This window comes from Bufo gargarizans, unplaced genomic scaffold, assembly GCF_014858855.1.
Source record: "Bufo gargarizans isolate SCDJY-AF-19 unplaced genomic scaffold, ASM1485885v1 original_scaffold_2116_pilon, whole genome shotgun sequence".
Taxonomy (NCBI): domain Eukaryota; kingdom Metazoa; phylum Chordata; class Amphibia; order Anura; family Bufonidae; genus Bufo; species Bufo gargarizans.
Window position 1 is genome coordinate 90,128 of NW_025334650.1, and position 15,100 is coordinate 105,227.

General features: G+C 46.2%; 1 protein-coding gene across 5 annotated transcripts in view; it reads left to right on the forward strand.

The window, feature by feature from the left end:
• The window catches only part of SPATA13 (spermatogenesis associated 13), a 73,978-nt gene that overhangs the window by 30,286 nt on the left and 28,592 nt on the right, over window positions 1-15,100 (forward strand). For all 5 annotated transcript variants that reach the window (XM_044274904.1, XM_044274905.1, XM_044274906.1 and 2 more), the window contains one exon: window positions 13,061-13,197. In XM_044274904.1, coding sequence (XP_044130839.1) covers window positions 13,061-13,197 — 137 coding nt within the window. The remainder of the gene's footprint in view (window positions 1-13,060; window positions 13,198-15,100) is intronic.

Sequence of the window (15,100 nt, forward strand, 5' to 3'; positions counted from 1 at the left end):
CTCTATATCTGCCATTGCTTTGTGGTTGCACTCTTTGTTGTCAGATTTTCTTTCACTTTCAGACCTTTTTGGATTGTAAGTTAAAGGGTCGGTCTCTTAACCCCTTGTTGAATTCAGAAACTCCCAGTGATCTGCTCCCATCACTGGGGGAAGTCGTGGTCAGCCATCCATTTCCCATGTCTATAATAATGTATTACACTGTAGTGCTGAGTCTGTGGGGCGCAGGAGCTCCTCGTTGTGAGCAACTCTCCACGCTGCCTTATAAAGGGGTCTCCTGAGCGGGGTAAACCCCTCTGTGATGTCCATCTGGTTCTAATATGGTTCTACTGCAGTCTATTGTGGTAATTATTTCATATATCTTCCAATTTGGTATCTTATGTACCGTTCTGAAGAAAACGGTGAGTAACTGCACATAGATGTATTAAATTCATCTGCTCAATGCCAAGAAGCAGCTGCAAAAGCAAACAAGATTTTAGGGTGTACAGTGACCAGGAACGGGTACGCTAACGCCACTTATACAGTGGGCAGGTACGGGTTGATAATAGTCTGTATTTGTTCGTGGCGCCAATTGCAGCGTGCGCAGGGTATTATCACAGGGGCCTTCTAAGGTGTTATAACCGCACGTCTCAGATTAGGGATGTCAGAGTGATGTAATGGCCGATAATGTCTCTATAGGGTGGTGATAATTGTGTCAACGGTGTCTCCTACCTGGGTACGGCTGGACTCCTGGCTCACTTGCAATAAATTTGAGTGTAGTGATAGTAGGAGTAATAGAGGAATTTTGCAGCAGAAATTATGTCCAGACCTTTAGATGAAGTTCAAACGTTTCTTTACTGAAGATAACTTGTATCATAGCAGTATACAGCTTTGGTCTCTTGGTCCCAGCAGGTTTTAGCAATCATTGGCAGGAATAAATACTTCTGCACTTTAAATGTGAGGTTGCAGGATAAGTTGTCTGCTTGGTATCTCTGTAACTGTGGCAGGAATTAATCTTCTGCGCTTTTCTGTAACTCTGCTGTATGGGCATAAACTAGCTGAGGAAGGATATGGCTTCTCCGAGGTCTCTGGACTTAACTAACAGATGGATTCTCAGGGGATGCTTTCTTCCTGGAACTCTGGAGGTGGTAGTTAGTTTTCTGCTTTCTTTCATCCAGCTGAGGCTGCAGGTGCTCAGACTGGGAATGTGATCAAGTCTCAGCCAAGACAAGATCTTTGCTGTCTTCCCTATGCAGAGAATCTCCTTACACATACCCTACCCCTAGCAGGGGGTGGGCTACACTCACTCTAACTTCGTTCTCCACCCATGCTGCAGGATGTAGGAACAGTCCACACCTCCACAGAGGGGGAGCTATGCTGGAATAATCCATTCCAGCCTAGATATACTAAACAAGGACTAGTATCTGGCCAATGCATTGCTGCCACCTGCTGGTGAACCTGGAAAATTACAGGAACTATTGTATTTAACATGGTTTTGTATGCACATTTGTGAAGACGTAAATAAATGACATCAGATGACAATGTAAAGGCTCTTAGAAGATAGTAGTGGGATAGAGGTGTGTAGTAACACAACTCTGGGGTGTTACAGGTGTATAAAAAGAGGTAAAAACCTGTAGACCCAATGCAATATTACCCCTTTCTATATAGCGCTCATAAAGCTGGCCATACACTTGTGAGAACCAGCAGCTATCTCTCCCGATCCTCCCATACCTATGCACATTCTGCTTGGCTATATCGTAATGGGGAGAAAGCCTCTACTAGACATCTTTGGCGGCAGCCTATCTCCCGAAGAGCGAAAGGATCGGGCCATTGAAATCCAACATGCCCTATACTTTTCTCCCCAACATTTTGACGATGCCATACACATTAGATTGTCAGCCAGTCTTGCCAAAATCCTTGGATATGCCCAGGGGCGTACATAGAAATCACTGGGCCCCATAGCAAGCATCTGAATTGGGCCCCTTAACCCCGCCCACTACCCACCCCTGGTCCGTCCCACCTCCTGTCCTGGCTCCTCCCATGCCACACCCCATTAAAGAATCCCTAATGCCCCCCAAAATGCCCGGGGGGGAAGGAGTAGGAGAGCACACTGTCCACTATGAGCCCCCAAAATGCTCAGGACAGTGTGCTTTCCTTCTACTCCTCTCCCCCCTGGGCATTTTGGGGGGCATCAGGGTTTGGGGGGCTCATAGAGGACTCAGGAGGGGGGGGTGGAGGCTCATAGAGGACAGTGTGCTTTCCTCCTACTCCCCCCCACCCTGGACATTTTGGAGTAATGGGGGCATTAGGGGTTGGGAGGCTCATAGAGGACTGGGGGGTGGGGGGACTCAGAACAGTGTGCTTTCCTCCTACTCCTCCCCCCCTGGGCATTTTGGGGTAATGAGGGCATTAGGGGGGCTCATAGAGGATTCAGGGGGGGAGGCTCATACAGGACAGAGTAGGAGGAAAGCAGACTGTCCTCTATGAGCCCCCCTCCCTATGAGTTCTCTTGCTGCCTGGCAGTGGCAGGCAATGCTGCCTTAATCTATCCCTTCCCGCTCCCATACAGAACAACAAACGGCACACCAACCAATCAATAGAAGGTGACCACCGTCTGGGACTCCGTGTCCGGTCAGGAGTGGGTGGGCAGGCAGGCAGACCTTCAGGCTGGGGCTGAGCTCGGTGCAGGGTCAGGTCAGAGAATGAATGGGTTTAAGCGGCGCCAGCTCCTGCTGCCTGCAAACACTGGCCAATCAGCAGCTGCCTCTTTGTGCTGCTGACTTGTGCTGATTGGCCAGTGTGAAAAGAGAACACGCCTGCAGCCTGGTCGGGAGAATCAACTTCATGCAATGAGGCAGGTTAATACAAGACAGGAGGGGGGCGGGGCCGCCTATCAAAGACAAGTGCCGCGGGCCCGCTGCGCCTGCGCCACAGTGTGTGTAGTGTACTACTAGTACTGGCTAAAATAAACAGAGGGGGCGGGGCCTTCCCTGCGCTGTGGGCCCCATAGCAACGCCGTGGTCTGCCTATATTGGCGGTACGCCACTGGATATGCCCAACATAAAATTGTGTATGACAAGCTTTAGGCCACATCTTGAATATGGGAGTCCACTTTAGGCTATGAAGGATCTAAGAGAACTAGAAAGGGTTCAGAGATGGGCGACCAGATTATTAAATGGGATGGGAGGTCTCGTAATGAGTGGCTTCAAAAATCAGATAAATTCAACTCAACTTGTAAAAGACATCTTGGAAGTGATCCTATGTGTATGTATAAATACATGTGCGGTCTCTACAAGGAACTGGGACATGATTTATTCATTCCAAGGACTTTACAAAGGACCAGGGGACATTCTTTGCTGTGGAGACATCAGTACCGGAAAGGATTCTTTACAGTTAGGGTACAACCACATGGTGCACTCGTTCTGCAGGTAGGACCCTAGTCTATCATTTCTCAATCAAAGTCAATAGGTTTCTGTGACTGATTGGAGCTCAAAGGAAATGTGTTACCAAAAATATTATCTGCCAGTGAAAACCAGATGGACACAATGGTCTGGAGGGAACCTCACTGACTTCTATGGGAGGGTTTTCTAGGCCCCGCTCTGTGATCTGTGCAGAGGTCATTGTACAAGGAGAGAAGAGATAAGCTCTGACAATAGCCTATTGTGAATGGAGGATCCCGTCTTATCTATACCCAGAGGTGATATCATTACAGGCAGGAATGCCTGCAGAACATTGATCTGTACAGACCAAGAATTATTATTAGGTTTAGTGGACAGTGCGAAAAGTGCAGGATTTTATGGGTTTTCTTTAGCTATAGATATTGACATGTAAAATTAAAGATAACGTGATTTTTAAAAATATGTTAAACATAAAAATGTGATTTAGACAATAGAGCAATAGGTCTTTTTCTGATGACACATTCCCTATAAACACAAGTGGACACCTGCCGCAGCTTTTTGGTGCGGTTGCGGCTTTAAACCGCAGGCTGTGAACTGCAGCGATGCCTCCGATTGAAAACAATGGGAGTCAGACACCGGCGGGGCCCGACAGAACTTTGGCGTGGTGTCCGTGTCAAAACTCTGCCGGCAAATTTTACCGTGAGAATGGGCCCCAGGGGAAACTGCTCATGAAGTGGATTTTTATGCAGAAAATCTGCATAAAAACCTCACCTAAATTCTCACTATTTATCATATATATATATATATATATATATATATATATATATATATATATATATATATATATATATATATATATATATATAGTGCGTAATGGCATAAACAATCCACGCGGCAGGTCAATTTCCACACGTTTAAAACAAGCAAAGTGTACATGAGATATGACGTTCACTTTGCCAGTACTTTATTACCTTGCATTTTTTTAAATGAAAATCTGTGTGGAGAAAAAGGCAAATAATCTGCAAGGTGTGCAGAGAGTCTAAATCTCCTAAAGCTGTGAGCTTCTTCCGCAAGCCCAGGAGGAGCAGAGGATGGGAGTGGTAGTGGCTCTGGCTGTAACAGTCAATCAGAGTGGCAATCCTCACACTGATGCTCTCTAGGGCCAGGGCGGTGTTAGGAGGGTGAACCCTTTCTCCCGTCGGGACACACCCTGTTGTTGGGGTGCCTGTCTGGTGGTAGTTGGGATGCCTATGATGGGATTCATGCAGGTGGGGATCTGCAATTGTATATACGGTAGTTATGTAATGTAGTTTTATTGTTCTGGCCGTGTGTCCCAGTAAGAGGAGGTATGATTGGCAGAGGTTGACAGGAACAGGGTTAACCCCGTTGTTCCTCCCCTCTTGGTAGGAGTGGGCTGGTCCTGCTGCCTGCCAGGAGGGGAGTCACAGAGAGGAGAGGAAGCACACTGCAGAGCTCCTGCTCCAGGGAACAATATAGGATTCTCCAGAGAGAAGAAAGCAATTGAGAGACAAGACAGTAGAGTGAACAGTTGAAAACTGCATTACTGACACTGCTGTAAGGTGAGGGACCTACTGGTCAGACACCCATCACCCAAGGCTACTTCTAGGCCACTTACTATTCAAGTCTAGACCTGAGAGTGGACGTCTACACCCACAAATGCTAAGTTGCAGCCACCCAACCTGCCTCCATATTCCTTACTGGCATCAGAAACTGCACTTTGAATCCACTGCTGTTGAATGTACCTGAAGTTATACTTTGCATTTAGTAAAAGAGACTGTTATACGGCCATTTATGGCCTCATTCTTCAAACTACCTTTCCACTGCACCGATCCCCAGCGAGCAATAACCTGAGGGAGTACATTGTGACACAACATCTTATGAGGGCCACTACCACTCCCATCCTCTGCACCGGCTGCTCAGGGTCTTGCTGCCCTTTCTGGCTGACTACAATGCTCATTCTTGCAGATTCTTGACCTTCTTGGTTCTTTCTATAGAGTACTGCATGGTGAGGTCTTTTTCTCAATAGATAATCCTCAGAGAAGGTGATTGTAACTTTTGGTCCAGTCCTGGGCGGTGTGGAACTTCTCTCACTTCTTCTTCGAACGCACTACAACTCTAGACTGACCAAGCTAGGGGCAGACCTAAGCCACACCTAACTTCCTGCAGGAGCTAAGTCAGGATCATTAAAGGGGTTGTCTCGTCATGGAAAATGGGGGCATATCGCTAGGATATGCCCCCATTGTCTTATAGGTGAAGGGAACCGCACCTATATCGAGAACGGAGCCCTGCAAGGTGGTGGCTGGAGGACTCCAGTCCGGCCACCACCAAGCCAGCTCCCCATAGAAGTGAATGGGAGCGTACCACGCATGCGCCGCCCGCGCTCCCATTCATTTCTATGGGGCGGATGGAAATAGCCGAGCCAGCGCACGGCTATTATTTCGCTGGCCCCATAGAAAATGAATGGAGGGCGGCTGCGCATGCACAGTGCGCCCTCCTTCACTTGCGTGGCTCTGTTCTCGATATAGGTGCGGGTCCCAGGGGTGGGATTCGCACCTATAAGACAATGGGGGCATATCCTAGCGATATGCCCCCATTGTCAATTATGAGACAACCCCTTTAACCCCAACTAATCCATACAAAGATATGTTGGGGACATCACAGAACAAAACAATTTGCAAATACCTATTTCCTGGATACTGGACTCTGATTGTCCTACTTGAAGGAAATGGTAAAAGTGATGCCACATGGTTTTGTTATAAGAATCTGAACTAAATTGAGACTTTGCTGCCCAATTCGGTGAAACTGGAGGATTAAAAGGGACAATTCTGCAAGTAGCGGGTCATCTAAATGAATGGGATCCAGGAACTATTTGGGGGATGGGTGCACCGTTTTTCGAGTCTATATTCATATAGGCAACTATACGCTACATACGTATATTATTCTCTATGCCCACAACTTGCCTCAGACACAAACATGGAAACTGTGACAACTTCCATCCTGTCGGCGCAGCTTACAACAGACAGCAATTTTTTTTACAGACTTTTAGCACAACACAAACTTGTTCTTCAGTTGGCCACTTGCCAAATGCAGAAAGTGGCGTGTCCTTTAAAAAGGGGCTGTCCCCTCCTGACATGTAACTACTTGCATTCTTCTTTTAGTAACAATTTGGAGCATCTATTCTCATGACTCTGTGTTGTGCCATTCCTTTATTATTCCTGCTAGAAGTTATGAATGAATTACTAGCAGTTTGCAGTAAAGTTTCCAATAAGTGTCACCATTTTGGGGCTTGTCCCTGCACAGCCTGACACTATCTAATCAGTGCTGCCAGTCGCAGACTCTGCAGGGACACGCCCCAAAATGGTAACGCTTATCTGGAACCTAACTGCGAATAGCTAGTAATTCATTTGTAACTTCTAGCAGGAATAATAAAGGAATGAAACCTCATTCATGAGTAGATGCTTATCATGAGGAATGCAGGTAGTTACTGAAAGAGAGGTGACAGGTCCTCTATTATTCCTACTTGTTTATAAATGAATCCCCCCACTCCGTTAACACCTGGGGGTGTGTCCAGGGGAACAACCCCCAACTGGGAGCACCCATCATTCGTAAACTTCTTCTAGTTGGAATAATAAAGGGATGGCACAGCATAGAAGTAGAAGAATAGGTGCTGCAGAATTTTTACTACACAGGGAATTGGGGAACCTCTTTTTAAATCCTGAAGATAATACAATGAAATAAAAACCTTTTTAATCATAATTTTCCTCTTTTAAAAAGGAAACTTTAAACCGTTTCTTGAAGTAGACGCGGATGATGCTGGGAGTTGTTCTCTGGCTCCTGATGTTTGTCTGGTTGGCAGCAGAGTCGGCTGGTAGACTGCATCCGTATTGATGTTTTCGCTTCCTCCCTCAGGGTACCCCGCGGTGTCGTCATTTAGGCAGCCACATAATGTGGATCTGTCAGTCCCCTCCTAGCGTCTGGCCTGAGCTGCAGGCGTGGAGGATGGAGGCAGGGAACAAGCTCTCTCCACAGCCGCAGCCTCTCGTGTTGACACAGCATCTCTCCTTTTTTCACGTAGCTGCCGGATTTGCTGTAGTAAAAGCTGAGCCTCATTTTTTTTCTTTTTTATAATATTTTTTTTTGTCTTTGTTTTTTCTTTTTTTTTCTTTATTCATCTTCTTTTTCATTAAAATCATGGTGGCCAGAGGAGAAATGACACGCTTCTGGAGTCTGGAAAGTCTTCACATGGGTAGGTGTGCGGCTGTTGGCATCTGCCTTCCTTTTGGGAAGTAGTAGATGAGAGGGGAATTATTTGGGATGTGATGTGCCGCAGTCTGCGGATTAGGATTGACTGCAGCGAGCTTTACTGGGAGGGAAGGATCTATTGCTGCGCTAATTCAGGATTTTATTTCCACGCTCTGGTACGGTTGGGGGGGGGAACCCTGTACACTTTTAACTCTTTCACTGGTGTGTTATTGGAAATCTGAAGAGGTGCGTGTACTGTATATGGAAATCGTGGAGCGCTCAGGAACGCGGGAAGAATCAATACCTATCAATTACCAATATCTATCAATTACCCCAAGAAGGGGCAGTATAGTTGCGTTTTTTACTACGGTTTCCCCAACCTTGCTCTATCTCTTAATGACTATATGAGGAAATTGCTTATATAACAATTCCCTAGTAATCTGATTTAAAGGGGGTTGGCCACTTTCTGGCAATTGTTGACCAATGTGTACGTAAGATGATTATATGACACTTGATATGATATATATGATTAATATAACCATTGGTATTCTGTGCCATTTAAAAAAATTATGAAGCCATGCCTGTCCACGTAGAGGTCCTGTCCATAAGATGGCCGCTAACGGAGGGTCATGTGACCAGACATCACTTTACCTCTTTTTGAACACGCTGCTCCTGCACTGAACAATTTGACCGGAGGAGACTGAGTGATGTCTCTGGTCACATGACCCTCCATTAGCGGCCACCTTATGGATAGGACCTCTGTGTGGACAGCGCAAAAGACTTGACCGACGAGAGGGCATAGCCCATGGAATATAAAAAATTACACAAAATATCAACAAAGTCTATATTAGTAAGTGCCGTATAGTCATCTTATATACACATTGATCATCAGTAGCCAGAAAGTGGACAACCCCTTTTAACTTTTTTTTTTTTTTTTAAATATTGATTCCTTATCCTTTAAGGATAGGTCATCAATATCTGATCGATGGTTGTGGTGCGTGGTCTCAGACCCCCAATCAGCTCTTTCAAAGATCCGTTGCGCTCGGACCAGCAGCCTCTTCATAGTATACTGAGCACAGCGCTGTACATGGTATAGTGGCTGCGCTTGGTATTGCAGCTCAGGCCCATTCACTTGAATGGGACTGAATTCTACAAAGCCCAGGTCTAGGAAGAGGCCAAAGCACCTGCCCACGCACTGTGGCCCCTTCTAACTGCTGATCCTTGGGGTGCCGGGAATAAGACCCCCCCCCCCCCCCCACCACCAATCAGATATTGATAACGTATTCTGATTATAGGACATCAATACTGTCCCAAAAACCCTCTAAGTAACTGCTGTTTATGCAAGTGACTAAAATGCTCTTAACAGCAGCGAGTCCTTTAATGACCATCTGACCCAACTTATTTTTTTTTTCCCCCGGAAACAGCGCCCTCTTGATCAATGCCTGTTTCTGGTATTGCAGCTCATTCCAGTGAACACTTGACCACTGCAATACCATAAAAAACCTGAGGAGGAGGGTGGCGCTGTTTTGAAGGGAAAAAGCTATTTGTTTGTTTTTCTTAGAAAAAATCTATTATATACTGACAGATGTGCTGTGCAGTATATTATAGTATAACCCACTATCGGGGGTCCGCCATGCTGTGTATCGCATATCTCCGCTGATGGTTACCGGATTCCGCAGGTGGAACTGAAGTGGGACACATGGTTTTCACAGCATCGCCTCTGAGTGTGAGGGCGTCGTTAGCGGCTGCAAGCTTTTCACACCTCAGAGCTGACATCGCAGCCACGTGTCGCTCCTGCGGAGAATAGTCTGCACACTTCAGTTGCTAGGGGTCAGTCATAAGAAATGGTGAGCGATTCTAAAACTTCTGCAGAAACCAATTGGCCCTACTGGAGGCCGATTAATGCTGCCCGTCCATTACTGGGAGTTAATTATGTTACAGGAAAGTGAGGTATTTGTCACCTCATGCCTCAGTAATGTCATTAACCCCCTAATGAGTTAATAGGCTATAGTAGATAATTGCCCCCCAGCGTGTAAACCGCTCAGGTCTCTGACCACAGGGAATATACATAAAGGTCTATTAGGGATGCATGGTGGATGATTGGAAAGAAATGGGAAGTTGGGAGTTGTGGTTACATATGTATGTACTACTTCTTGGCCAAGTTAAGATGAAGCAGACAAAACGGTTATATCTAACTAATATAAGCCTAAAGTCGGTGCTATCCGTAGAAAGCTGTCGGACCATGGGCGCAGCTATAGTCGTGGCAGCCATGGCACTTGTCAGGTGCAAAATCCTTGTACTTTTTTTTGTGGGAATAACAATATGGCAGCTTTTTGCTATAATGTGAGTTTTCAGATGTCTGGTGCCATTCTACATATCCCTATTGCTGCTTACACTAGGTGGGGGGGGCCCATCTTATTTTGCTATGGGGCCCTATGAATTAAAGTTGCGTCCTTGTGTCAGCTCCTGTATACCTTCTGACCCCCTCATACACGTGCACACCCGGACGAGTATGCGTATGCTCACAATAGGGAGAAGGACACCTCTGGAAGTGGCTTGAAGGGGGTCATCCAAGACTAATGCAGACCTCCCAGAGTGGCCAACCTCCGGTGGTGATCATACTGGTCCCCGCCACTGGGTTTGGCGTCTAAAGCTCCCAGGCCGGCTCTTTCACTCCCTGCTGCCCGAAGATCAACATCCGTCAACAGGGGCAACATGTGACGCGTTGTTATGTCGCAAGCGGAGCAGGTAACTGCTGCAGCCAGTGATTGGCTGCAGCGGTCACTGTCACTTTTGTCTACATGATAAATGCAATTTTTATTGAAGTGAGACAACCCCTTTTAATAGGATCATATCACAATTCAGTGTTGCTAGTAATGGTGGTTGGGTTGGTCATGATAACCCGTCACTTGCAGTACAGGTCGGTGCCCTCACCCGGCAGTAGATTATGTCGCCATCCAGGACTAGACCGCATGTCTCTCCAGCTCCGGCTTGGCTGGCGGGAAAGGTCTCCTCCTCGTTACAGGACTACTTTCTCTGTGATGAGACATGAGGCTGTAGTCGTCCTGTGCAGGATGCTCACCCCCAGCATCCTTGCGCTATCTACGATGTTGCACAAAGTCGTTTATGGCTTCGTTCTGAGTGCTTTTACGGTGCAATTAATGATATCACCCTAAAACAGGAGCCTTCTCACCCATTATTATTATGTACTCCGGGGGTCAGTGACCATTTTTTATCAAAAAGTCAACCTTATGTATCAAAATGGTGTCTATGAAAAAGTGACCGTGTTGCCCATGGAGACCGGTATCTGTTTCATTTGTTACATTGTATCTTAGGACTTGATGAAACAATATCATATCCCACATTTTCAGTGCTTCTGCGTGCACAGATCTCGCGGATTTCTGTGACACAATGGGCACGTATTAGTCTATCGTAGACTTTGATCATCATATCCATGTGTCATCGCAGGCGGCATGAAAGAACGGGGTCCTCCAGTATCACAAGGCGGTAATGAGAGGCTGATGCTGCAGATGGCACCTCTATAGTCACATGAAAGGAAGCACCAGGGTAGACAATGACGCGTTTCAGTCCCCTATGTCAGTTCTCTGCAGAGATTGGAACACTTGGCACAACTTTTTGGGGGTTTTGCGCCTCACTCGCCACGTGTCTGGGTCGCACATGTCTGTATTGCAGCCTTGTTCTACTGGACCAAAAAAAACTTATTCAAGGCCAGATCATACACATTAGGCTACATGCACACGACCGTATGTGTTTTGCGGTCCGCAAATTGCGTATCCGCAAGAAAAAAAAACATGTTTGCTGATCCATTGTAACAATGCCTAAAACGGACAAGAATAGGACATGTTCTCTATTTTTTTTTTTTTGCGGGGCTACAGAATGGACATACTGATGCGGACAGCACACTGTGTTCTGTCCGCATTTTTTGCGGACCCATTGAATTGAATGGGTCTGCATCCTATCCGCAAAAAAAACAAACAGAACGGACACTGAAACAAACGACGTTCGTGTGCATGTATCCTTAGAGTGAGGTCAATGGCTCGTGTCTTCTGATCTGGTGAATATATAATGTGTATAGGGGGCAGTTCGACCCCGGGGTGAATAGTGAGCCAGCCTTGCGTATCTGAGCCTCCCTCCTCCTCCATAACAATTAACATTCATGATTTGCTGAGCTCAGTGCGATTCAGAATATTGAATAGTGGGAGTTGTGGTTGTATCTCTGAATTTGGCATTTGATTTCCTGCACGAAAAATAAAATCTGATCTGACCATATTCAAACGTGAGCCATAGCTGCCCTGGTCATGTCTGCCCTTAATGGAGAAGAGATATAATTAAGAGAAGTCTGTGCCGTTTTGGACCTGACCCTACATCTCCTCCCTAGAAGTAATGTTCTTGGAAAAACTTAGATTAGTAATTTGAATACTCATTTATGCTGTCCATATGAATTGGCCGATGCTCACAGGCCTCAATGCAAAATCTCTAGCAGGGCCCCACCTCCCATGTGTCCTTTATATCACTGGTGTCTTCTTATATAACAAAGGGCTCTATGGGCCCCTTCAAGCACCATGACCCTGGTGCAACGGCTAGCTCTCCACCCCCCCTATAGTGAACTGGATATGGCCTAAAGCTATCCCATGTCTGGACAGTCTCAAGCTGGCTGTACAAATTAGAGTAACGTTGGCCGAACCTGTATGCCGTTGGGTTCGGCCAACTATCTAATGTGTATGGGGCTTCTCCTGATGGCAGATGTCAGGGGTGTGAAGAATAAGGAGTTGAGGGAGCCAGATGTGTCCCTCAGCATATTCTCCTCTCCCACGTTGAGAATGCATGCTTAGCTGAACAGAAATTGGAAGAGGGGTCTTGTCTCCTATTCAAAACACATGTACACTTGGCTTAGCTGAGCATGCATGTGTATGAGGGGGGAAGCGGAGAGACGGCGGTTAACAAGAATGGGCTAATGTGTCTGGGCCCGATTTTAATCCTGGAGATCCAGGTAGTTTGGTACAGATATGCACACAGTCCACAGGATACATGTCTTCATGGAAGACGATTGTTGGGTGGGGTGGGGGATTTACAAGGCTAATGATCTACTATTATTAATCTATAATGAGGTTACAGTCAGCATTAGACTCTCCCATTGTGTTCTGAGAGTTGATTTCATCTACTTTGTAAATGGCATACAATAGAGGTTCATCTGCTGAGGTCTCATATCTGTCTTGGACTGCACTTTGCAGTCTAAAGGTTCTTTGACTACTGATGGTCACTTTGATCGCTTCCTCTGCTCATAAGTGTGCTGACCACTGGTGTAATACGTCTATACAGATAGAGGACTTGTACCTGGATACACTGCCTAGTTGGGATTCTTGCCATGGTGGTCACCCGTTTATCCTTTGGGTTTTCTGTAGTCTCTACAGATGGAGGAGCAGAGTCCACAACATTGACTGATGACAACGGCAGCGAAGAGGAGTACAGCTTTGATGACCGCTACCAGGCCAATCCAAGATACCTGCAGCCAGGAGGGGAGCAGTTAGCCATCAATGAGGTATGTATTGTGATAGGAGGTTGGAATGAAAGGGAGATGTTCTTGAGACCCCTTAAGCACTAAGGTCTGGACACAACTGCTTCCATGGCTATACCCCAGCTTTGTATTTTGATGACGACTTAGTTTTTTTTTTTTTATATGTAATTGCTTGGCTTTGTACTAACTTGCATTTATGGAACATTGATATCATGTGTTATAGAAATATACTGAAACCTTTGGTCTGTCTAGTGTGTGTATATAAAATACTTTGTGGCTAGCAGATAACCACCGATGCTGCCAGAGTCTATATGTGTATATTCTGCTCATGCAAATGGTGGTAGTACAGAACCGAGAAAAAAAAAAAAAAGGGGGGGGGGGAGGGAATGCAGCAGCACCCTGCAAACCAGATAAAGTACAATAATGCCGTAGTCACAAAAAATATTATAGTGCGAATGCTATGCTTATTTATAAAGTGAGATGCTTGGCAAATGGAGCCCGTCTGCCGTACGTCAAGGCGATCTCTGTAAGACGGGTCCTAACACTAAATACTACCTGTTATGCGCCATAATGGCCGCCATAAAGTTCAGGAAGTGTTGAATCCACATGCATGCTGGGTCCACTCTGCCTTTTACCATTTTTGGTGCCAAAATGGCCTCCATTACTTACAAAGGATGCAGGTACCAACATGCATGCCGAGCCCACTCCACACCTTTCCTTGTGCTGCTGCATTCCCCCCTTTTTTCTCTCTCTGTTTTCAGCCATGGCGGCGTGCACCTGCGCCCCGGGAGGTGCTCACTAACCCCTTTTCTTTGCAGATTTACAATGCTGGAGATGTGGCGCTCCTAGCGAGTCGTGGACTCCTGATTAGCCTGTCTGCCCTATAGGCTGATTTTAATTAGTCTCAGTATAAAGCTGTGGCCTGCTCTCACTACATTCATTAGTAGCTGTCTGGCACAAGGAAAGGTATAGAGTGGGCTCGGCATGCATGTTGGTACCTGCATCCCTTGTAATGGAGGCCATTATGGCACCAAAAATTGTAAAAGGCAGAGTGGACCCAGCATGCACAAACTTTATGGCGCATAACAGGTAGTATTTAGTGTTAGGACCCGTCTAACAGAGATCGCCTTGACGTTCGGCAGACGGGCTCAGATGGTTTTGTACAAAATGCATTTGCCAAGCATCTCACTTTATAAATAAGCGTAGCATTCGCACTATAATATTTTTTGTGACTATGGCGTTATTGTACCTATTCTGGTTTGCAGGGTGCTGCTTTCAATCCCCCCCCCCCTTTTCCCCCCTCTGTTTTCAGCCATGGCAGCGTGCACCTGCGCATTGGGAGGTGCTGACTAACCCCCTTTTCTTTGCAGGTAGTACAGGACCATTATATTGCATCTGTATATGTCTGGCCCCATACGTTACCTCTGTATGTCTACCTTACTGAGAAAAAAAAAATGGCAAGCCCACTTGAATTCTATAGTACAGAACCATTTTACCCTAGAAGCCCAGGGTAGAACATCCCTGCAATGTGGTGCCATACACAGCTCTGTAAGGTGGGATCTGGGGTGGTCACGACTCTTGACTTTGTGTGCTACCGTACAGCCTCTGTTGTGTGCATGAAGCCTATGTGACTTTCCAAGTTAGTGGCCATTGTCTTTATTGTGCACAACTCTAAATCGAGTACTGGACCAGGGGTCTGGATATTATTTTGTATGGGGTTTGGCCATCAGGTATGGGATAATCTGCAGCCCTATTGATTTTCCTTGAAACATATGTGGCACATACAGACTCATTGCTTCTTCTGTTTGGATGACTTGTATCTATCAAATGATTCTTGGTCTGGCATGTTGATTGAAGTGTGGTTATGGGGTGTAGGCTAAGCTACTTTCACACTGGCGTTGTGTGGGGCTCCGTCATGGACGGATCC